The sequence below is a fragment of the Seriola lalandi genome, unplaced genomic scaffold (genome assembly GCF_002814215.2).
Source record: "Seriola lalandi dorsalis isolate HSWRI2012SDOR001 ecotype SW California unplaced genomic scaffold, Sedor1 jcf7180002054568, whole genome shotgun sequence".
Taxonomy (NCBI): Eukaryota; Metazoa; Chordata; class Actinopteri; order Carangiformes; family Carangidae; genus Seriola; species Seriola lalandi.
Genome location: NW_019525121.1, coordinates 961207 through 985022, shown reverse-complemented (window position 1 = coordinate 985022; position 23816 = coordinate 961207). Strand labels below are relative to the sequence as shown.

The 23816-nt window shown below is 41.1% G+C and overlaps 1 protein-coding gene across 2 annotated transcripts in view; it reads right to left on the bottom strand.

Annotated features, from left to right (window-relative positions):
* LOC111662708 (E3 ubiquitin-protein ligase SH3RF3) overlaps positions 1-23816 on the bottom strand; it is a 93191-nt gene that overhangs the window by 4575 nt on the left and 64800 nt on the right. Inside the window, exons 4-9 of one of the 2 annotated variants that reach the window (XM_023416659.2) lie at positions 18179-18487; positions 17444-17559; positions 14548-14718; positions 11144-11445; positions 8208-8533; positions 1039-1388 (exon numbers count right to left, since the gene is read on the bottom strand). In XM_023416659.2, the coding sequence (XP_023272427.1) occupies positions 1039-1388; positions 8208-8533; positions 11144-11445; positions 14548-14718; positions 17444-17559; positions 18179-18487 (1574 nt within the window). Of the gene's footprint in view, positions 1-1038; positions 1392-8207; positions 8534-11143; positions 11446-14547; positions 14719-17443; positions 17560-18178; positions 18488-23816 lie in introns of both variants that reach the window. The other variant, XM_023416658.2, reaches the window with a different exon arrangement.

Sequence of the window (23816 nt, the reverse complement as noted above, 5' to 3'; positions counted from 1 at the left end):
TTATAGGAGAGTTTCTGGCCTTCGCGCTGTTTTGTGTTATATCTGGAAGCCAGTAAGTGCATATCAGATGTTATGGTAACCATTATGTCTGTGTTTCGGTGTACCACTGTCCCACAGGGTTTGCCATTTACCAAAATATTGGTAAGACAAGATTGTTTTTCCCCTCTGCTTCTCTCTCTTTCCCTTTCTCTCTCTCACACACACACACACACACACATACACACAGAAGGAGCAGTGTTTGCTGTGATAACCAGTGCTCCCAGAAGAGAGACATGCTTTATTCCTCTTTCATGTCCTGTGACACAGTTGTAGTGTCTGTAAGTGTGTTTTTACAGGTTTCCACTGAGGAACATGAAGTGTGTGTGTGTGTCTGCTGGTACGTGTATGGTTGCATCTCTCTCGCAGATAGATTGATGATCGATTGATGATTCACAGCAGCTGTAACTGTTGCTCCTGGCCGGCACTAATGGACTGACTGCTTACAGGCATCCGCGTGAAAACTAGCACCTTGATTAAACCCCTATGTTACTTTCCCACACACATACGTTCCCCACAGTAATGACTTATTGCTCATAAAGGCGCCTCTGGCTGGTTCTGACTTTGTTTCCATTTATCCTCTGCTCGTGCTTTTGTTATCGGTGAGTTTAATAACTCTCTCAGGACTGACGAGTCTTTCTTCACACTCTGCATCCTCATGACAAATCCTCCCGGCCCTAAATTTTACCGTTCTGTCAGGATAGTCAAATATTTTTTGTCAGGATTATTATGGTCAGTTGTCACATAAAAATTACTCACAGTATTTGCTGTTCTGCACATGTACACACAATGTGACTGCTTTTTAATCACTGTAGAAACTAAAACTACAATCATGTTTGACTATATATTGTTGTTCCCACAAATTGCAAGACTAAATTGCCAGCAGCCTATGCAGTAAAACTACTCTTGTGTTTGAGCAGTTTCCCCGATTGTTAACATGTAAATATATATGTTTTCCTGTGTCTGTGTTTCGTGTCTGTGTGTGTGTGTGTGTGTGCTCACCTCTCTCTGGACAGGGGTTTGGGTTCAGGCCGGAGAACCATCAGGGGGTTGCCAACGCGTGTTGCTGGGGGTGACATGGGGAAGTTGGTATCCAGGGAACCGGACTTCCTGTGCAGCGGCTCCAACCCAATGGCCCCTGCCATCTCGCTCTCAATTGGACAGGAGCCGGCTCGCCCCTGCGACGCCATTGGGCAGGAACCTGAGCGGGCGTGGTGGTGATGGTGGTGAGAATGGTGGGTGGGGTCAGCCAATGAGGGGTTGTGGGTGGGCGGGGAGGATGGAGGTGAGCGAGGTTTCTTCTTAGCCGCTGCCCCTGATAGGAGCTTTAATAAACCTCCCGCTTTCCTCTCCTTCTGAGGATGGAGGGATAGAGGGAGGGAGGAACAAGAGAACAAACAAACAGACAGACATGCTGGTAAGGATCATTGTTTTCCTGAGATATACAGGAATATATGTTTTACGAGGCTTCTCATAACAGAAAGTGTAAAGTGAAAGTGGAAAGTGGTGTAAACAATATCTCTCTACAGTATATATCGTTCTGTTCTCTCTACATAGAAATCTACAGGACATAAATACACTCTCCACATATTCAGCAAAAATCACATTTATGAAACAAATAAAAATGTTTTCCTGTTGACTCATCACACAAGAAATAAAACTGTTAACCACTTTTGTTTCAGACAGTGATGCAACATGAGCTGTTTTTCCTGTCAATATGGACAAACCCTCTGAAGGTTTGAGAAAACCAACATCTCCAGGCAGAGGAATGATACAGGAAATGTCTTTTTTTTATGCAGCAGTTTTTGTGCTGTTTATGCTGTGAGGACACTGGGGACATTTTGGAGACATTTTACCCCTCTTTAAGAAATGGTTTGAAATATGGGATGTGCCCAAAAGTTACATGTGAAGATCAATACCACTCTAATGTCTGTGTAGCCAGGGGTTTGAGAGGAAGTGACATGATGCAACTGTTTCTTGACAAAAGACAGTTTCTTCATTCACCTTGTTCCTCTGTGCAGCGTCTCCAGTGGTTGTCTGGTAAGCTGATTGTGATTATGAAGACTCTGGGAGGTTAATGCTCCCGGCTGTTGTTTGCCAAGAAATAATTACAGCAGGTAACTTCCTGTGATAGTACAAGTTGTTGTCTTTACATCTCTGCTTGTGTACGGATTAGACAAACAAGATACAGTGTGTTAATATATTATAGAAGATTTTTCAACTGAGAACAGAGCCAGACTGTCTTCCCTTGTTTCCAGTCTGTAAAGATCCGTACTTCTTGCACAAACATGAACACTGTATCAACCTTCTCGTCTCAAGTGTATCTTTCAAAATGTGTAACTATTCGTTAAGACCAGTGTATACTTTGAGATACAACTGAAACTACAGAGTGAGATTTCCAGGTTTTACAATTATAGCCAAACCAAAATCACAGTGTTGGTTGTTAATGTTGCCAGATTTGTGATAGTATCTAACACATTAGGACGGGCAGCTTGTGCCTTTAAGATTTAAAAATTCTCCCTCATCTGGCAACCATAAAGTCATGTTGAGTATTTTCGGTGAGCAGAATAAATAATACGAAAAAATCTCTTTCTCTCTCCCGCCCTTCACTCGTGGCTCAGAAAGAATAAAATCATGGCCATGGCAGTGGTTATTACATTGAGTAACTCGGAAAGGACATGTTGTGAGTGTCAATCACAATGTGTATTTTGAACAAACAGGTAGCTACAGTATTGATGCTTCAAGCTGAATTTATGTCCATCTGCTGGCCTGGTCTATTAATAAAATGTTTTTGAATGTTATATATATAAAGGGAGACACATACTTTTTCATTCAGGCTGCAATATGGAGGGCGTGTAGAGCACTGTCCATTCAGCCAAACTCTGCAGTACCAGGAGCACAAACCGGCTTTCTCTCTTTTGCTGCTTGTTGCTGATTTTACACTCTCAATCATGACAGCATGGATCAATACTGAGCATGCCTGAGGATGATTACAATTTTTTGGCGATGCAGGGAGCCTTCATATCAGCTGTCTCCACCTCAGCCATCTGTTTCTTTAACATAGTGGGCTGCTGGATCAGGCATCAGCTTTGCTTTACACCCATTCTTCTATCAAACACTGTCTTTGCAATGCTGTGATGGACAGTTGTCATGGAAATGGCACGGAGTTGCAAATATAAAAGCTTAGAAACAAAATGGAAAAGTCAGAATACAAACTGCTGTTTTATTGCCGGTTAGCACTGGAGTGAGTGGAGGAGAGAAAGAAGAACATAAAGAGAGCTTGTGACCTGTTGACCACATAACCTTCCCCCACGAATCCTTATTGAATAAAGGACTCACAAATCAAACTCTTCCAAGAGACGTGTTAAAATCAGCTGATTTGAAGTTGAAATTTGTGAAATGCTAATAACAGCAGACGTAATAAATATGATGGACATTTCTCAGCAGCAGCATGGAGAGCATGTACAACTGCAGAGTTTTCACTGCACTCTGTTGTACAGACGGATCAGCGTCAAGCATGAAGAGCTGCCAGGATTCATGTTAAACGTGATAATGGGTATAAATGTTCTCACTATGAAGTCGGTAGTGGAGCAGTTGACATTAAAGAGAACGTAGATGGGGACAGACACATCTAGATATAATATTGTTAATGCAGAGAGCCAAACTGTCATCAGGCAAACAGCAGCAGCAGCAGCAACAGCAGACGCACATGATGCCCAACCAGAAGGGACATGAGCAGGTAAATCTGTTACTATGCGACATAAACCTCTGCTGCAACATCTTGAACACATTGTTAACAATGACCCACAATTCACAGCACTTCAGCAGCAAAGGAACAGATTGTTAAACTTTAAGTCCCTGAGCTGGTAATTACTTCTTAAGCTAATATAAAGTTCAGCTTCATCTTACATAAGAGTGCTACAACTGTATCTACACTATATTTAACACTGCCTCCTAACATACAGTCAGCAAGCAAACTCAAAGCAAAAAAGAGTCCTCATATGGTGGAGCTAGAGCAAGCACTTCTGCTCCCTCCCACAAAATGTTGTGTTCACTAACACTAATGTTCACTTGCAGAAAATGTTGAAGTCTGCACACTCTTATTCAACAAATCACATCTAGAACATGTGTTTTACATCCCACATTACCAAACTACTGTGCCATGTGTTGTTCATCTGAATATTTATATATATTCAATTATAAGCAAAACACATTCTATTATTAACAGCAGGAACATCCAGAGCAAAGTTAATTTACACAGAGTTTGGCTTCTTTTCTCAGGTTCAGGTGTTTGAGTGATATTTGTTTCTGTGCAAACTCTCTCATTTTTCACCACCTGACCTTGTAAAGACTCTGTCACCATGGAAGAAACATCTCTACAGTCCTGAATACATCATTATTGGTTTCTCTGAGGGTAGTTTAAGCCTCATCTTTTCCTTTCCTTTACTGCACTTGAAATCATTTCTCTGTATTAGTTTTTCTACATTTCATATAACGAACATGGCACAGCCTTACCAACACTGAGAGGTTATGGTGACTTATAATCACATTACACAGGACACTTCCTCTATTTATTTTATATTTTAGATAAATCTGTTTCTTCCATCCCTTATTTTTCTACCACCGCTACCCACTGGTCCCTGTGGTAAGTTCGCCCAGCTGTCACACCAAATTTGCAAGCCTTTGCAGATGGCTCTGTAATACTGAACAAGGCTTGAAGCAAAAACCTGTTTGTGCTCCATGAACAATTTCTCGCTATTTTCTGGCATTTTATAGGCCAAAAGAGCTAAATTTAACAGCTAGCTTCAACCACTACACCATGAGCAGCCAAAAACACGGACATCCCACTCAAACAAAAATGGATCTTACAACTACGTGGGTTGTTAATTAAATCTTGTGACACACTACACTGTTACCAAACACAAAGTGGCAAAACACCATCATATAGGAATAGCTGATCAAAATCTAATAATTAAAAAGGGAGGTAATAACAATTCATAGCTCTAATGACAAGTCTTAGTATAGAGTGGGACAGCACAGTCAAAAAAGTGCTTACAAAGCACTTAGAGCGCTTGTATAAACACTTTGACTCAGCAGAGCCACTATAGAAAAATAACAGCATTCCTTTCCTCTATACTACAAGTGCCAGTGCTTTGGAGTTATGTGTTTCCCTAAATACCATGATTAAATTTTTTCTCACAGGATGTTGAAATGTGGATCTTCTTTGTTTAAATTTTTTTCCCCAAACATAAATCCCTTTTTCATAAAACAACTGATGCTCACTGTCTGGAGAATCCACAGTCGCCTCGAGTGTACAATGGCAAGGTACTGAAATAAACACACATAAAATATTTCACGGCTTTGGCAACATAGATTTCCTTCCTGTCGTGCAAATAAAGCTTGTTTGAATTTTAACTTGTGGGAAGGAGGAGATGATGGAGAAGAAAAATAGAGATAAACAGAAGGAGAGACAATAGAGGGGTGTAGAGGGAGAGAGGAGCAGTGGAGGAGGGACTCAGGGAGGGGAAGAGGCACAGGAGGACACAAAGAAGGGAAAGGAACGGAAGAGAGAGAAAAGATGGAAAAATAGGGTGAGGAGAGAACGATAGAGGGGAGGAAGGAGAGAACACAGGGGTGTAGAGAAAGCGAGAGAAAGGGAAGGCAGGCGGAGAGATTGAAAGCGACAGAAAAAAGTGAATAATCACTCCCTCTCTCCTTTCATCTGCAGGCTTAAAGGCTTAATCTGCCTCCTGTGGATGTGTGTGCTCGCCTGTGTGTGTCTGTTTACATTAGCGAGTCACACTGATGCTGTTGTTCTAAAATGAGCCACCAGATGGCAGCAGGCACTCACAGTTCAACACGGTTCTGGACCTGACATGCTACTTAAGTATAATTTTGCATGGTATCTAAATGAAAGTGTGCGTGTTTGTGTGTGTGCGCAAAGTTTTCTTTCATTCCAAATGTAAGAAATTGCACATACACACACGTAAATTGATTCAACAACCATCTAATCTAGGAAGAATTCACTGTCATTGTTGAGTTAACTCAATAGGGCAGATTTTGAACTGAGCCTTTCAAACTAAAGGCTGGCATGTAAAGACTGCTCAGGGTTGATGGGAGCTGATTACGCTACCATTCATTCGTTAACACTCAACAGTCTTTGAATGCGTTTTAGCTAAATTATCTGAAAGAAATTACCAGGTGGAATCATAGGAGCTCCGTAATATGTTTGATATACTCGTTCTCCTTCAACCGGCAGTTTGGTGGTATAAAACAAGGAGTGTGTTTAGTTGGAGGTATGAGATTGTCAATATACTTTTAAATAGCAGTTAAGAGTAAAATATAAGACTATATTTGCAATCAGTGAATGCAAAAAGTATAAAAAACTGTGCTCACCAGAATATAGTAGGTGTCTGTAAAAATGTAAATAAACCAGCACAGTACAGTAAAAATTTAATGTAAGGTCAATATCATCTTAAACATGTTTTTTAAGACAAATTCAGACTCGTTTTGTCAGTACTTCCTTCAGCTCTTTAGTTGTCAGTACTTCCTTCAGCTCTTTAGTTGTCAGTTACCCTGCATGCACAGATTTCTTGGAAATGGTCTACAAACGCATCTCACTGTCCAATGTGATAAGTGTCTGTAATGCTGGCTGCGCTCTAGACAGTGTGACACTGTGTCGAACAGAGATAAACCAAACTGTCTGCCAGACAGTTATCATAGCTGCTTCATCATTTCCTCTGTAACAAAGATGGACTCTGTGTGGCCTCATCGCCACACTGACTTCAAACCTGATGTTTCTGCTCTGCCAAGCTGAAAGCAACAATGGTGAGTAGTGTGAAAGAGGGTTAGGGCTGAACATTTGAAGATAGTATGATGATAAAGTATTTTACAACAAAAGATGGCCATGGTCTGTTATTTTGGGTCAAACTCTGTATGTTTGAATTTGATCCACTCAACTATCCCTGCAAAAAAAACTATTATTGAAATATTCAGGTTTTTTATTTGATGTTTTAAGGGCATAAATGCTTCTGAAAGTTTTATATCAACACTGGATGCTACAGTCCATATTGAAAGGTTGTTTTGGAAAGAGTGGGAGATCAGATTTGAAGACATCTGAGAAAAATTATCCTAAAAAAGGATAGAAACCATAGTTTGTACTTGTGAAAATATGGGAACATTCTTTAATATCAGAATGACATGAAAGTAAGAATGGCCTATTTCTAACAAATCACCTTCTTAACTGACTGATACCTTCACTACCTTGTTCTAGCTTCTATGAGATTTGTTCAGTATGTGAGTTATGATCCTGAATCTGGCCTCTAAAAAATACGAGTTCAAGCCATCTTTGAGTGAGACGATGTAAACAAGGCCACTGCCTGCTGTTCCATAGTCAATGAGCTGTTTGTCAGCTAGCCATGTAGTTAGATTAGCTGTCCCAGACAGTGGAGCCAACAGTGAAACAAATGGAGCTGAGACAGATGCGAGCTTTCGGTGCCATCCTTCACTGTCAGCTCAGCCCGATTTAACATCCACAGCTTTAGCACCGTAGGTCTCACAACATATAGGAGGCCGTTTGTGCCAGCTCCCTGGGTGAAAGACACTTACTGAGGGAGAGGAGAGGACTACTGACACAGCTCATGTGAAATCTGGATCACAAAACACCTTTGTTGTGTTAAAGTTACTTAAAATATATAAAGTTAGTTTTATTTGCAGGATTTGTTTTAAAATTTTGAAAATTGGCCATTATATGTATATTCTCCACCAGCTAATACTCAGTATTCAGAGATTCATTTTTATTATCAAGAGTTATGATTTTAAATTTATGGGAAACCTGGAAACCTGTTTTCTGACAACCTGTCTAGTCTTTATGTACTTTGACAAGTGATTTCCCTTCAGAAAAAAAAGCATGAAGTTACTGCATTCAGCCTATTGATTATACATGTGGAGAAAATAATAGAAAAGAGACAAGACATCCAATCATTCTATTAGAGAAAAGATGTTTGTTTCTCAGTCTGTTGCATATAAAGAATTCTGGTGAATTGAGGCAGCTGTCAGTATCTACTTCCACAGTGTGATTGTTGAATGAAAAATTACACATTAAAACAAGCCAGTGACATTTGACTCTCAGCCTAAATTGTTCTTTAATTATTCGTTAGGAAGAGACTCACCTTCTCTGGTTTGGGTGCGAGGGCTCCCTGGGTGGGGGCATGGGAGGGGCCTGGTGATGGTGGCTGCAGTGGACTGGCCGGCTCGCCGTTGAGGAGCACCGCTGACACGTTAGGAGGTGTGAGACACGAGAGAGGGGATGAGAGCGGCAGAAGGGGCCGTGAGGCGGGAGAAGAGAGGGGTGAGGGCCCTAAGCTGGGTCCCGGAGACACCATGGAGAGCGGACGACCTGACTGGCCGTGGCAACGTGAGGGGGAGGAGCTCTGAGGACGCAGGGGAGAGATGGCCACCGTGGGGCGCTCCGGGCTTCCAGCAGGAGGACTGTGGACTGCAACAGACACAGATACACATGGATTGGTATAAAGGAGAATATCATGACAACATTTTGGGAGTTTGAGTTAATGATCCTCTTACTTAATATCTGGTTTTATGAATGATCTGTGTCTCTGACATAATAGATCTGTCTGTATGTACTGTATGTTCAGTAAATGAAGTACTTGCATTATTATAAAACAAAACACACAAAGTTCCACTTTTGCAAAATATTCCCACACTACCAGAATGTTTTGTGCCAACTTTAGATCAGAAGAATTACAAATATAAATGTCCATCGTTATAGAATGGGTAAAGCTAAAAGCTAGTTGACATACTGTTACACTCAATAGTGTCATCATATAGTAATGTCAGAAGTGGAGGAGCTTATTCCAGCAAACAAAATTAACTTTGGTTGTATATCTTTATTCTGACTGTGTAAATAGGGACATATTTACCAAAAACAGTAGATGTTATTCTATACAGCAATGTAATCTCCATAGGGATTTAATGACAACTGCATGGTAGATTAGAGTGATACCAAGGGTGTTGGTTATCACTTTCAGATGAAGGTGCAGGAAACATTATTTGGCACTAATGAACATCCCACACAGAGTTACTATGTGTAATTTCCATGAAATGTGACTTTTTTAAACATCAGTAAAAGGTTTTTCTTCATCTTAATTAGGAAATGGGAACTGCACCACATTTTTAATACTGTGCCACATTCACTTGGCAGCTGTATGGAAATATAGTATGACTAATCTAAGTTTAACTTGAGGCCCTAACTCTGAAGCCAGCCCCTTGTAGAAATAAAACCTGGCTAAGATGTTTAGAGCACTTTTTTTCAGCCTTCAATTTGTATGAGGACATTTGGTGCTCATGAGGATAGAAGTACACAAAAATACACACTCATAAGCATACAGGCATGCGCATGCACTCACATGCACATACACACACACACAAGGTTGCTAACCACCTGCTCTTCTACACTGCAGTACCGAGGCAGAAGTCCATAGAGAGGCGCACTGGTCATGTGATAAAACCACTAAACGCCAGAACTATGCACATACTTTATTTTGTAATGGAGACCAGATGTGTGTATGTGTGAGTTTGTGTGTTTGTGTGTGTGTAAGAGAGAGAGAGAGAGAGAGAGAGAGAGAGAGAGAGACAGAGAGAGAACAGGGAAGAGGGGGAGAGAGAGAGAGAGAGAGGGAGAGGCATGAAGCTCTGTCATTACGCCTCCATAAAACAAAAAGCACAGTGATGTCATTCAGCTGTGTGTTTGTGAGTCTGTGTGTTCATTTGTACGTGGGAGTACACGTCTGTATGTGTGTAGCTGTATGCGTGCATGTGTGTGTGTTATTCTTGGCAGTGTTCTCACAGTGTGTACTCTTCAGCCTCCAAAAGAAACCTTCACCATTATTTTCTCAGGGAGACAGAACAGATACAAAGAGGAGGAGAGAACGGGGGACTGGAGAGATGAATAGACTCTGAGTGGAGAGCAAGGCTGATATGATCTAGACCTTGTACAGACACAGGTGTGTGTGTGTTTCTGAAGGTTGTGTGCGACTGACCAATGGAAAAACATTGGCAGTGAACATCGTGCAGACACACACAATATAACCACCCTCCTATATACAGAATGTTGTAGGAAAAGAGAACATTTATGTGCGCAGTATTTCATTCACCACAACACATATTTTTTCAATGTTCACAGCATGATGGCTCAACGTCACCTCACAGCAAGAATCCACCAGCCGTCTGGGCTCTTTATGTAGGGAGTTTTCATCTTCTTTCTCTATTTTCCCAACAGACGTCCTCGTGGCCTCGGGATTTAAGACGCTGACCATGTAATTGCAATGTCCATGCTTCTAGTGCGGTCAAGTGTGGACCTTTGTTGCATGTGATCTGTCATCTTTCTCCCTTCATTTCCTATCACCTCGCTGCATAACCCTATTACGCTCATGGTTTTGGAATGAAATGTTCAACTTCCACATATGATTGTAATGCTCAGATGTCCACATACCTTTGGCCATGTAGTGTACGTGAACACCACTAACTGGACTTTTTATTTTTTGGTCCAAAATGTTTTTTTTGGGTTTTTTTTTTTTTTTAACAAATGACTAACAGCATTGAGGAAACTGGAAGTAAAAGAGGCTACTGAGAACATATGCCTGCAAAATTTTTACATGGTGTAGAGGCTACTTGAATTAATGACTGATCAATATTCTATTATTCTGTAATCAGAGACTAAGGGCCTAAAATGCTGTAACGTCCCAAATGATCTGGACTCTGCTCCTTTAAGCCTTTAGGCTGGTGAGCCGTTGCAGGGGATGATGTTGCAGAGCATGAAGTTGGAAAAATACCAGAGACAGAGACATCTCCATGTCATAAATACTTTCTCTTAACTCGCTTTACATTTCTCTGGAGGGCTGTAACAAGATTCACCTCTCCTTTCACAGCAGGCTGTTTGTCATTCACATGAGTACCTCAGTTTTTGAAGTTCTCATTTCTTTCTTTCTTGAGTGCCACCACAAGTGTGTACATGAGTGTGCGTGTGTGTGTGTGTGTGTGTATGTGTGTGTGTGTGTGTGTGTGTGTGTGTGCGTGCGCTCTTGCTTACCCAGCTGCATTGAGGTGCGTGCCTGGTTAACCGTGTGTTGGCTGGAGCGCAGGCAGTTCTTCAGCTGGGCGGCGGCAGTTTGCGGCGAGGAGGCGGGACTAATGGCGTGAATGGAGTTGGCTGAGTTTACCAGTGGGGTGGAGGGACGGGACGAAGAGGGCCCCGGGGAAGCTGGAGACGACGGGTCAGAGATTTTACTCCCCACCTGACTGCATCCACTTCCCCCACCTCCTCCTCCTCCACTTCCACCTACTGGACTTGACAGACACGAGCCACGAGTAGCACCCACTCCAAATGGAGCCCTTTGAAGAAGAGACAGGGGACACGGATATCGACTATAATCATAGATGATGTTTATTGAATTCTGCCATTGTCAACTCTACTCATATGTTAACGTAAAGGGTATTACTTTAGAAACAGTGGCCTTCCTTTCAAACCAGCAAATATATGTGAAAACTAAGCTAGCTACAAGGCCCATGGATGGACATGTTTGTCATTTGGTCGGTCCACCACATTGATCCAGACTGAAGTATGTCAACACCAATCAGATGGACTGCCAAGAGAAGATACCCATGGTGCCCAGAGGATGAATCCTACTGACAGGACGTGATGCCCCGACTTTTCTCTACCACCACCATGAGGTAGAGACTTTTTGGTTTAAAGTGAAATCCATCAACAACAGCCATGACAATATCATTAAGTTCAAAGCACCAGTAAGCTGAAGTAGAGCCTCGCAAAGCCGCTAACATAAGTGCAGTCTCTTGTTTAGAACAAAATGTTAATAGCCAGCAGATAGTCCATAACAGCAGAGCGGGGACTGCCAACGGTACTATTATCTCTGTTCAAAGTGAGTGATTTCAGTGCTATTATCTGACTGGTGGATCAGCACAACACAGTGTCCTGCTGTAACATGTACGGAGCCTCAAGCTGCTCATGTTTCTGTCTGTAGAGTGCTGAATGGCAGAACAGTGAACTGAACATTATTGACGCAGCGGTATTCACACTCTTATGGCTGCCCATCGACTTCCCGTCACACACATACCGAGTTATGCCTTTCTCTGTATGTGTGTCTGTGTGTGTTTGTGTGTGTTTCCACTAACAGGCACAGCATAGATATTCACAGGTTCTTTGATTTGAGATTCTCTATGGCCAGTGCACATGTACTCTACTTTTAACTGCTTATTGTGTGTGTTGGGTATTACACATTTATTAAGGCCTATACAGATATTCTTGGCTGCTATCAGGAACTTTTAAGACTTCATACAATTACACTACAGCTGTTTCCTTTCTTGAGTGGGCAGTCCTCTGAAGCAGCCTTCATACCATCATGACATGTTAAACATCTGTTCAAAATAATCCAAATGCATTCATAAATATTTATATAGAAACTGGTCAAATTCTTGTTTTTTAGTGTAAACCACACCGCATTTTAAAGGAATGACATGCCAACATTAGTAGCCAGTCTGTATTGGTTGTGTGTTTGTGTGTGTGTGTGTGTGTGTGTGTGTGCGTGTGTTCGTGTGTGTGTGTTTGTGCATCTTTGGCAGCCCTCATTATCATATTGAGAAATTTCTGAGCTGCACTGCAGACAAATGAGGGGGAGAGGTAAGGGGGGGGGGGGGGGGGGGGGGGGGGGGGGGGGGGTGGAAGAAGGAGAGAGTATGCATGTGTAAAAATAACAAATTGCCTCTCATTTGATTACTTGCCCATCCTGCCTTTCTCTCTCTCTCCCTCTCTTAGATTGCATAACTGCAGAATGAGAAGCAGCCATTCATATCCAGAGGAGAGGGACACCTGCTGTTTTTGCAGCCGTTTCATCTCTTTGTATCATTTTCTCTCTCTCTCTTTTGCTTTTTCTTTCTCCTTCTTCTCCTCGATCGGTTTTTCATTTTCTCTTTCAACTCTCTTCTATTTCAATTTCTCCCAGCCCTTTTACCTTATTCACCTTTTTCTTTCTCCGCCCCATTCAGTCTTTTACCCTTTCCCTCCTCTCCTCTCGTTTTCTCTTTTTCTTACTCTCTCACCCTTCGGCTGAGTATCCTTCAGTACCATATCTTTTCTCTTCATCTCCTCATTATCTTTCTTTACCTCATTTTTGCCTTTGCTCTTTTCTTTCTATCTGTTATCCTAAATCTCCTTTGCTTTCATTTTCTTTAACTGCATCAAGGAGCAGAATACAGATTAGATGAACAGCCACTGCAAATATTTTCATCCATACGAGAATAACGAGGGTAATTAAATTGCCAAATATGATTTCAGCACTCTCATTTTTCTGTTTTATTTGCTTTTAACAGCTATGAGTATCAGGATGCCAAAAGTACCAATGATGTGATGATGATCTACACTATGTGGTAGCCAAGCATTAGAAAGGCAGAGCCAGTATCAGCTGACTGCTGTTTTGTATTTTACATGGTATTTAAACCAAGTTTGTATTCAAATCAAATTCACACTCCCTTATAAAAGAAATGATTTTCCTTGTTCCACTTTGAATTAGTCAGCGAGGATACATTTAAAAATCATCTTTGTGATATTTAAATCCCCCGCAAAGCAAATTTTCCAAGAGGAAAAATAATAAAATTGGTTTAAACTGGGCTTTAAACATTTTTATATTCCATTGCATAAAAAGTGTTTTTTTCTCTTGTGCTCATTCTCAGCAGCTTACAGTCCCCCCTGGTAAGGACTTTTCAGAATATGTTTCTGGTGCATTTGCTAGTGTGACCAAATAATTTTGGTAGTTTTGGTGGCCAGAGGTGTAAGTATAATCCTGACAAAGTGTGGGCACAATATAGAGGCTGAAGCAGGAAGAATTCATTATCACCACAAGGAATACAGCACCCGCAGATTGCACCTCAGCTGACTAAAGTCCCAATAATTGTTTTTAGGGTATGTGTCTGTGACAAGAGGCAGCCTGAGCACACAGAAACACATGTGCAATTACATGCCATAACAAGAACCTAAATTGCACTGCTCAGCCTGAGCTGGATTCGCTTTTGCTGGAACCACGAAATTACCATGAAAAATTACAATGACTGTGTTAGCGCTATCATCGCCTTTGTGTGAGGACAAAATTAAGGGCCTTTGTCTGATTGTACTGCATTTTTGGGATCACATGACCGAACCAAATACTAAACTGAGCAATAAATGGAGTAGAGGTTTGAACAGGACATGTGGCTGTAGGGATTTAACTTGGGTGCCCTGTGCTCATACTGTGGTCTCTCTAGCAATTCACTCCCTTTTTCATCTTGGGCAAAGGAAGAGGTACTTCAAGCTTCATCACCAACTGCACACCCCTAATACGATTGCCACTTGCTTTTATCTGGATGTGGGGATGACATAATCCCTTGGGAGGGTGCATCACCACAACGCCCTTCACTCTTCTCATCCCCAAGCCTGAACTCACTAACCTGGACACAGGGGTCACGTAGTTTCCTGGGAAGACACCGGAGGCAGCGGTTCTCAGTGAGGTGCCTTTGAACCATCCGTCTTGACACTTCTCTGTCACCCGATACATCTCCCCTTTCCTAAGTTCAAGCTCGTCAGCCTTCTGGGGCTTGTAGGCGTATAGAGCCAGATATCTGGGGAACAAAAGCAACAGAAAAGTGTTAAAGTGAGTCAAATACTGAAAACATTACCAACTTTTGGGCAAATTGGTGGTTTACCAATTATATCCCATTGGGCTTCTTCTTGGAAGCATGCATGTGGATTACTCCATTGATCTACTGTACTATCACCAATGCACAATTACGAAATCCAAACCAAAATATAAGGGTCTGAGCACCAAGCTATCTTCCAAAGTTTTTTCTCACATCTTATTTTTAGTTGACTAAGCATCTAAGCATCTAAAATCTACTTCCACTATTTAAGCAGTAACAACAAAATTTCAGATGGGTTTTTTCATTAAGTGAGACTACCAGTTATGATGAGCTGATTTGCATACAATGTTATTGAGAATAAACCAACAACATCAACAGCATAACTTAATGCACTTAAACACTTTAGTTATAGAGCTCATAGTAGCAGTTACAATTCTCTCACAATTACATTTTTATTGGCCTTTATTTTACCAGGCAAGTTATCTGAGAATACTTTCTCTTTTATATCATGATCTGTTATGAGTGAACAAGAATGATGCCTTTGGCTATTTTTAAGTATTGGTTTAATATGTTCTGTCCAATGAACAATATTGTTCATATATCAACTGACCAATTTCCCCCCAAAAAATAAAAAAAATAATAAGAATAATAATAAGAATAACAATTTATAAGATAAATGGTACAGCAAACCTACCATTACAACAATCATTGTAAAACTGCAAACACATAATCAGAATCAGAAAAAGGTTGGCTCACATAAAACCCGAGTAGCATTAATGTTTTAATGATGCAGTGTAGCCTGCGATTTTTTAAACATTTTTAATATTAAATTCTTAAGGAAAGTTATTTCTCTCTGAGGTAGTAATGTGATTTTCCTTCCCAAACAGTCAGGTATGCCGTGAATGGGTGCCTAATCAATGTCCTTATAAACCTGCCTACAAACTGGTACACGGATAAATCTAGTATTTGCTTTACAAATATTTATTTACTTACTTAATAACTATGTTTATGTATTCAGTGTTGTGTATTGCATCTGCGTTAACATATAAATGAGTTTCTGGTCCTGTCGCTGGGAGACATTCGTAGTATGTAGTGCCAGACTCCAACAGAAGACGATAAGACCACAGAGTAAACAAGCCCTATGTGTGCTGCCTCCCCCGTTGTCATGGTAACAGATGTGGGGACCGTCTCCCGTCTCCCCATGGCAACAGGAATAGTTGCCAGGTCAAGATGGAAACGTCCGACCTCATCAGTAGGACAAACCCGCTCCGGACGTACGTGTGTGTGTGTTAATTGTACGTGTTTGTTTGTGTGTGTGCGTGTGTGCGCATGTGCATATCTGTGTGTGTTTGTGCCTACAGCTCTACTTTAATAAGACCACAGATTTTATTAAATCTGACACAGTTGCTGTATTTGACTCACATCCTGCAGGTGGGACACCAGTTAATAGTGAACAGCATATAAACACATTTGTTCTTCCTCATTGGCAGGATTCCCCTTGCCTAATCCATAAACTTAATTCTAACCTTGGAAGAAAGAAGGACTGAGCAAATGTCCTCACTTTCCACAAATATCAAAAAATATCTACACTCTTAAGGTAGAAGAGAAGTACAAGGTCAGAAGCACACACTCACTTTGAGGATACCCGCATCTTTCTGGCAGTTACCTGGTAGATTAATTACAAGGTAAATTATAGAACAGTCTTGCTCAGCGTTGGCACCTCACCAGCCATCTGGATATGACTAGTGAGGTTACATTTCCACAAGAATTTAATTGTGCTTGTGAGAGTGTGTCAGGCAGATTAATCCGTTCAAGAAATTATCAGCCAGTGTGAAGTTTGTGAAATCAGTAGCAAAGCCTCCAACTGTAGCCTATGCAACATTACTTTGTTTCTCCTGTGTGTAGTGACTGAAGTAAATTTAAAAAATCTAGCACATTTTTAAAGAGATATTTTAGCTTGGTGCCTGAGTTCCTAGTGGAACTTAAAAGGGTTTAAGATGCTGACCATGTAACTGAAACATCTTTGATTTAAGTTTTTTTTTGCACCTCTCTATCCTTTTTTCTCTGTCAGGTGTTTACTGTCCACCATCAAAAAAAAGCAATGAATAAAAGTGAATGTAGTAAAGTTCTGTAGATTGCATTTGGATAATCTTCATAATGTAGCTGTAATTGTTCAAATGTGTAACTGCCCAAATGTTCCTCTAATGTCCAGATGAATTTAGATGTGTGACCTCTGTAAAGATGTTAGTAAAGACTACACGTCTCACTGTTCGTTGTTCATTTTTGAATAAAATAGTAACAACAGTATGTGATCAACTTTGTCTCCCAATGCTCATCTCTATGTAGGCACATCACATGCAGTAAAATGCATAGTATGGCTGTACTGTTGAAAGCCTTGTTATGAAACACTGATGTAAGCATCACACAACTGTGTGTGACTGTATTTTTCCTGTCTGAGGGGGATTTCATCCTTGACCAGTGGAGGAGTAAATGTGGTTGCAGAGGGTGGTGGAACACGGCCAATATCTCTGGGCACAAAAGTGGAAATATTTTTAACGCGGCCGGGAGGCAGGTTCTGAAATCATGCCATTGCATCTCAGGTACATATCAGCTTTGTTCATAAAACACATAATGGGTGGGTGTGAGGAAGGACTAAAAACCCAGGTCGCAGGTGTGTTGAGCTGACAGCACCGTGAGGTGTACTCACATGTTGAGTGGCAGCTGCACCTTGGCATGGGCCAGCAGCTCAGAGGTTATGGATGCCACTTTGGGGGGCACCAGTACCCCTGCCGAGGAGGGAGAGGGACCTGGGGGAGATGCATCCTAAAGACACACAGATACATACAAACTGAGTAGTTTCCATTTAAAATAAATTATGTTTTGCAATATGTGCCTGCAGCCTTTCCAGCTTTTCAGTATGCATCTTGGGTATTATTCAGAGATGGAAAAAACACAATGAACCCAGGTGTAAATGCAACCAAAGGCAATACATGTAAAAGCAACGTGTCTCCATTTGACAGCTATTAAACAGAAGAATGATTTTAGACTCATGGAATTGTCAGAGTAGGTGACTAGGGAATAAGTTCATAACATAGAGAGGAAAAGAGTGACCAAAGTCAAATCTGCTTTTCAAAATGTTCATGCATGTTTACCGTGTATGCTTAGAGCCCGACTAAGAAATCAACTACATATAATGAAATTCAGTGCATTTACTCATGTTCTACACTTAAGTACAGCTCAGAGATACTTGTCCCACACATCTAGGTTTTTACATAAAAAACATATGATCATCTTATAATATATAAAATAAAACTGTCAAAATGAACCCAGTCTCATCAGCTAATATTTACATTTCTATATTTGTATGAATATTTCTACACTGAGGTGACCTGAATACCACCACCACATATTACAATTACAGTGTGTGTGTATGTGTGTGTACCTGGATGCGTGCAGCAGCCCTGGGGTCAGAGGAACTGATGAGCACTGGGTGTGAGATCTCCATGCTGTGTCTGTTGTTGAGCTGGGCGGCCCTCTGGCTGACGGACAGCGCCGTAAACGAATGCCGCTTCTTGGCGTTTTTCTTTCCTTCACCTCTCCGATGACCAGAGCCGTTACCATTTGACGGGGAAGCGCTGGGGGAGGGGCCAGGAGAGCAGGGGCCCAACGGGGCTGGCTCAGAACTCGGACCTGGAACGTTAGTTTGCGTAGGTTTGTCTATCTCCATTAGCTGCTTGGCTGTTTCATTTAACTGAGAGGAGAGGAGAGGAGAGGAGAGGAGGAGGAGGAGGGAAAGACAAGAGAAGTAGTTCAGGCGTTAGATTTCAGTCCTCAGTGGTTCACATACAAGATCATAACAAGTGTGTTTGTGTGGCCTTTCGTCTCTTGTTCTTGTTGGCAGCTTTTCAAACTAGGAGCATAACAATCATCACAACAGCTGGTCTAGTGAGACTCCCTCTGTGTAACACACACTCTCACTGTCTCTCTTTGTCAAACACACAGATACTTGAATAACCCACCGAAAGGTGAGCATCCCTTTCGCTTTCCAGGGTTATTCTCGCTCTCCTCACTTTGGCTTAATTTCAGTTCATTCTTGGGTAAAAATCTGAGAAATTCCAAGTCACTATTTTAAGATAAACATTTTTTTTTACATCAGGACAGAACAGTGTTGGTTGGAAATGTTTGTTTAAGACTTAAAGGATGACAGTAATTTGCTCACTTTTGAATCAGTTTCTCCAACTACTTTGTGCCAAATTTACCCATCAAAAGTCTAATTTCTCACCGTTTACTGATAATGCCAAATAATAGACACACCTTATTTCGGTTCTTATAAATCCCATGTTGCTTTTAAGGAATGCTACAGCAAACAAAAGGCCCATTTTAACCACACAAGCACAACAACAGGTGATAAGTGGTAGATCTTGGGCACATGGACAGTGTGGGCGCCTCCAAGTGCACCTGCTATTTCAGTTCATGTAAGTGGAGCAGCACAAAGTGCAGAAGGGTTGGCTGGGATGGAATATAAATCAGAGGGTACGGTGATTAATACATTCATTCTCAGCCAGTCACGTTACTGCTTTAATCGCTCTGAAAATAGCTTTGCCAATCACGGTGACGCATGATGACAACAGCTCGAAAAACGGAAAGTGGCTTCTTCAGAAAATGATACTGTTGTCTGCAAGGTGCAGAGCGGCATGATCTGAACACGCAGAACCTCCTTTATACGACCAGATCCATTCAATACTATTTTTATTTTTATTTTTACTGCGTGTCACAACATGACATGACGTGTGACACAAAGCGAACCACATACCATTTCGACAGTAAAACACAAAATGCTTCTTTTGAAAGTTGGAAAGGAGACAACGACCCAGGTGAGCTGCTGTAATCTGACATCTCCCACTTAAACAGAACAGAGTCATGACAGACAGTCTGCGGTGTGTGGTATTGTATGGGGTTACTTTCTAAATGCCTGCTGTCTTTTGAATATGATTTACTAAAGGTAAACACAGTGGACAGCCGTGTGCGTAATAAGCACTGTGCTCTGGCCACACTTGTCAAATCAGTTGGTACAGATTTATCAACATATTTGTCAGATGGCTGCAGGGATTTACTGAACCGGAGGAGAAGCTTTTCACATACAGTATAGAGCAGCTGCGGACAACAGATAATCACTCACTCATATTCATTTACAGATAAATACAGACTGAGTTACGGACGTTCCTGCTTTAAACAAAATTACATTCATATCTTTATGCCCATTTAAACACCTCTACTGGTTGTGGAGTGAGCGGTTAAAATGGTTCATTTACATTTTCCTGCATTATTCCATCGTTGCTGTGTGTTTGCACCAAGTATTTAGTTTGCTCTTGTTGATCACAATCACACAGGTGGCAGCAGATGGACGTTGCGCCAGACACAGACGTGGTTCTGAGACGTCTTTTCTCAGCGCAAAGTCTAAGACACATTTTCCACCAAAATGCCAACAACTTGCTTTGCTTTGCTTGATCTGAATGAACCTCCCAACTGTTCGCACCTCTCCTCCCACCTGTGCACCGTGCACTCTGCGCTTGGCACCAAAATACCAGTGTGCTTGCACTGGTTGTTGTGCTGCCATGAGAAAATACAGCCATGAATGTTTAACCTTTGCACGTTCATGTTGTTGATGCAATGTTTCAGATTGAAGTTACTATAAGCTCAGTATATAGGTGGACTTCCGAGGACGGTATCTTGAGATCTAGAATTTAAGAGTGAGAGCTTATGGATAGAGCAACATGATGAGGATTTGTGCAATAAACTGCACAATCTACAGAAGTAATTGGTGGGTGACTTGAAGATCTGCCATCACATGTTTTCTAACAAAGACCACAAAAGAAATAAGCTTTTAGCTTTATTCTGTTTTTATCCTCAACAGTTTTAATTACATGTCAGGGCTGTAGTCTTCTGTTTACTTTTAGTATTACTAAACATTCCTTCCAGCACAGAGTACGTAACTAGCTGTGTGTATCTAATGGTCTGGTTTCAACAGATATTTTTATTTGTGTGTTCATGTTCATTAGTGTTGTGTATCTCATGCTGTGAGGGGGTTAAGCTCAGCGACAGTTTGTATCCAGCTTGTTCAGATTTGCTAAATTCAAATTAAGTCATGCTAAAATACATTTTCAAAAAACTTCTTGAGTATCTTAAATTATGTATTATGTTTGAAACAGACATCACATGCAAATATAACTTTTTTTTTAATAGAAATCTTTAGTCATGTATACTATAGGCATACTACATGGATATCCTGGGTCATGAAACCTGGTCTTTAAAACAGGCCTGCGTGCGTGTGCGCACACACACACACACACACACACACACACACACACACACACACACACACACACACACACACACAGACAGAGGCCAGTATTTAACAGGGACACATGAACTAATACATCGACAGACAACATCAGCTTCAGCCCTCCAACAAATTTACATCGCAATCATGTCTGCTTAACGTGACCTCAAACTCCTGAACAATCCCTGGAGAGAAAGTCAAGCGTTTCTGTCTCTCTCCATGTGTGTGCGCGTGTGTGTGTATGAGAGAGAGCGTACAGGACTGACCTGTCTCAGCTCAGTGTTGGTGATGTCGCATTTCCATATTAATAGATATGCTAATCAAATCCAAATCATATGCTAATGAGCTTGATGGATTGATGCTGCAGATATAACTCAGTTTACTCTCATGAGGCAGAATAGAGGACACAAACACATGCGCGCGCGCGCACACACACACACACACAAAAGGAAAGTGTGGCAACACACTCATGCACTCAAAAACTTAACTCCAGTAACTTTTACCCATATGTGCCTCCACATACCAACATACAGTACATAGTTGCCAGTCACACACAAACAGTCACACTCACACTGCTGTGTCACTTTCTCTTTAACTACCAATGCTTCAGTGCCCGGTCATGCTGCAGTAAAGGAGATAAGGGAGAGGGAGAGAGAGAGAGATGTTGTTGATAGAGACAATTCTTCTTTCGGAGCTTTTGGCCGAATGAAATCTCCAAGGTCATCTATTATGTGTTGAGCTAACTGTACTCTGTGTACTCTGCGTCTTTTGGAGGGTGAGTGCTCTCCAGGTAATACTGAGGCTCGAGCTGATGAGCTTATTTCTGCACTGCGAAAAGGGTCAGCCAGCAAGATACATGCATGCCTATGCACACAGCCATACACACACATAACCAGTGGCAGGTGTGTGCCTACTCCCTTCTGCTGCAGAGACTGTGGAACAGATAAAGTGAGTGAGAAAGAAAGATAGAAAGTGGGAAAGACAGTGGTGTACTTATTGTTATAATGTGTGACCCAAACTCATACCAAACCTGTCAATTACAAAACAAACCTAAACAAGTCTGTCCCAAACTAATCACCTATTTACATGAAACAACCTCACTTATGCCAAACATCCACACTCAACTCAAACTCACCTACACTGACCTCACATCCTCCTGAACCCACACTGGATCTTACAAAAGCGATCCTAAACTTATACAACACAATCCAACCCACTCAGCACACCCACTCAAAGTCAAGTTTGATACATGTGTATGTCAAAACAACATAAATCCACTCGTGTAAAGGGTTAAAATGTGCATTAAAATGAGGTACCTCTATAAATTGTTATTTTCATTCCTAGATTATCCTAGCAGAGGCCAGTAACATTTGCATATAAATATCAACGCTGCGTTTACTTTCTTCACTGACAAAGATGAAAATGAAGAGACTGCATCAATCAAAGCTCAGCTTTGACTAGGGAAGAGATATGGGGCAAGATGAGACAGAGAGAAAAACAAAGAGAGAAGGTGACGGAGATGAGAGAGGAAGAGCAGGTACTGCCCACTGTGCCCAGGATAGGATTAGCATCATGTCTCTGTGCTTTTCAATACAAACAAAAACTAACTGACCTGATCACATTAAAACAATGTAGGCATTATTACCAAAGAGACATATGTTATTTTAAGTGGCGCCTATAGACGTACTGTAACAACAACACAAGGCAACACATTTTTATAATTCAAGTCCAAAATGTTACAAACTAAAACACAAAGATGAAATAAAGTAAGTGTTGTCTTCTGTATTTCCAGATTGCAGTGTGGATCATTCATTGCCACATTTAAAGGTTCTGTAAAAGAGATTAAACAATTATATAGCAGCAAACAACTATTTCCTACTATTTTGTAGAACAATGTTTTTACCTAAAAAGAAACAGATAAGACCAGAGTACAAGCGGACTGCCCGTGGGGACAAGCGGTTCAATACACCGTTATCAAACATCCATCAGTGCCATTCGTATGGCCGCCCATCAGGTAAGTCCAAGGCTGAATTTCTTGCCAAGTCTGTCCATAATGTTACATGTCTGTGTTCATTAGTGACTGGTTACAGTAGGCATTATAACGTTAGCTGACTTGCTGTTACCGATATTATGAATTTGTTTGTCAAATGTTGCTAATGCTAGCTAGCTTACCGCCTGCATTGCTGTGGAACATATCACAGCAATGTTAGCATGGGCTAATGGTTGTGGCTAGATCGTTTTGTTCTTGGCTCTCATGTGCACAGCGTAACTTTATTCAGTTGTACTTCTTGTTGTGTGTTTCGTTGATGAGGCTGGATTGTTTAAAGAACCTTCAACCTCTTGTATTACAGCTTCGCAGATAATATATGTTGCTGCCCACTGACATGGTTTTAAAGCTATTTTTATCCATTTTTTCCTTCCAAATGTCTTAAAATGCATATATTTAGATAAGGGCCTCAAAACCCCTCTGGCAAACTCAGTTTTTGGACCTTGGTATTTCTAAAACCCTGCTGACAGCCATAATTTCAGTCACCGTTCATTATACAATGAGAACAAGAAAGCCATATTACTCTGCCCACTACACTGACCAAGGATAACTATATTACAGTATTTAACTATTTAAAAAAATCAAATAAGACCTCAGTGGAATCATGTTTTATTTGCAGAGTTAAGGTAAATTAGTTTTAACAAGTACAGCATAGAAGTAGCATAATAAAACTTAAAGGCACAATCTAGTGAT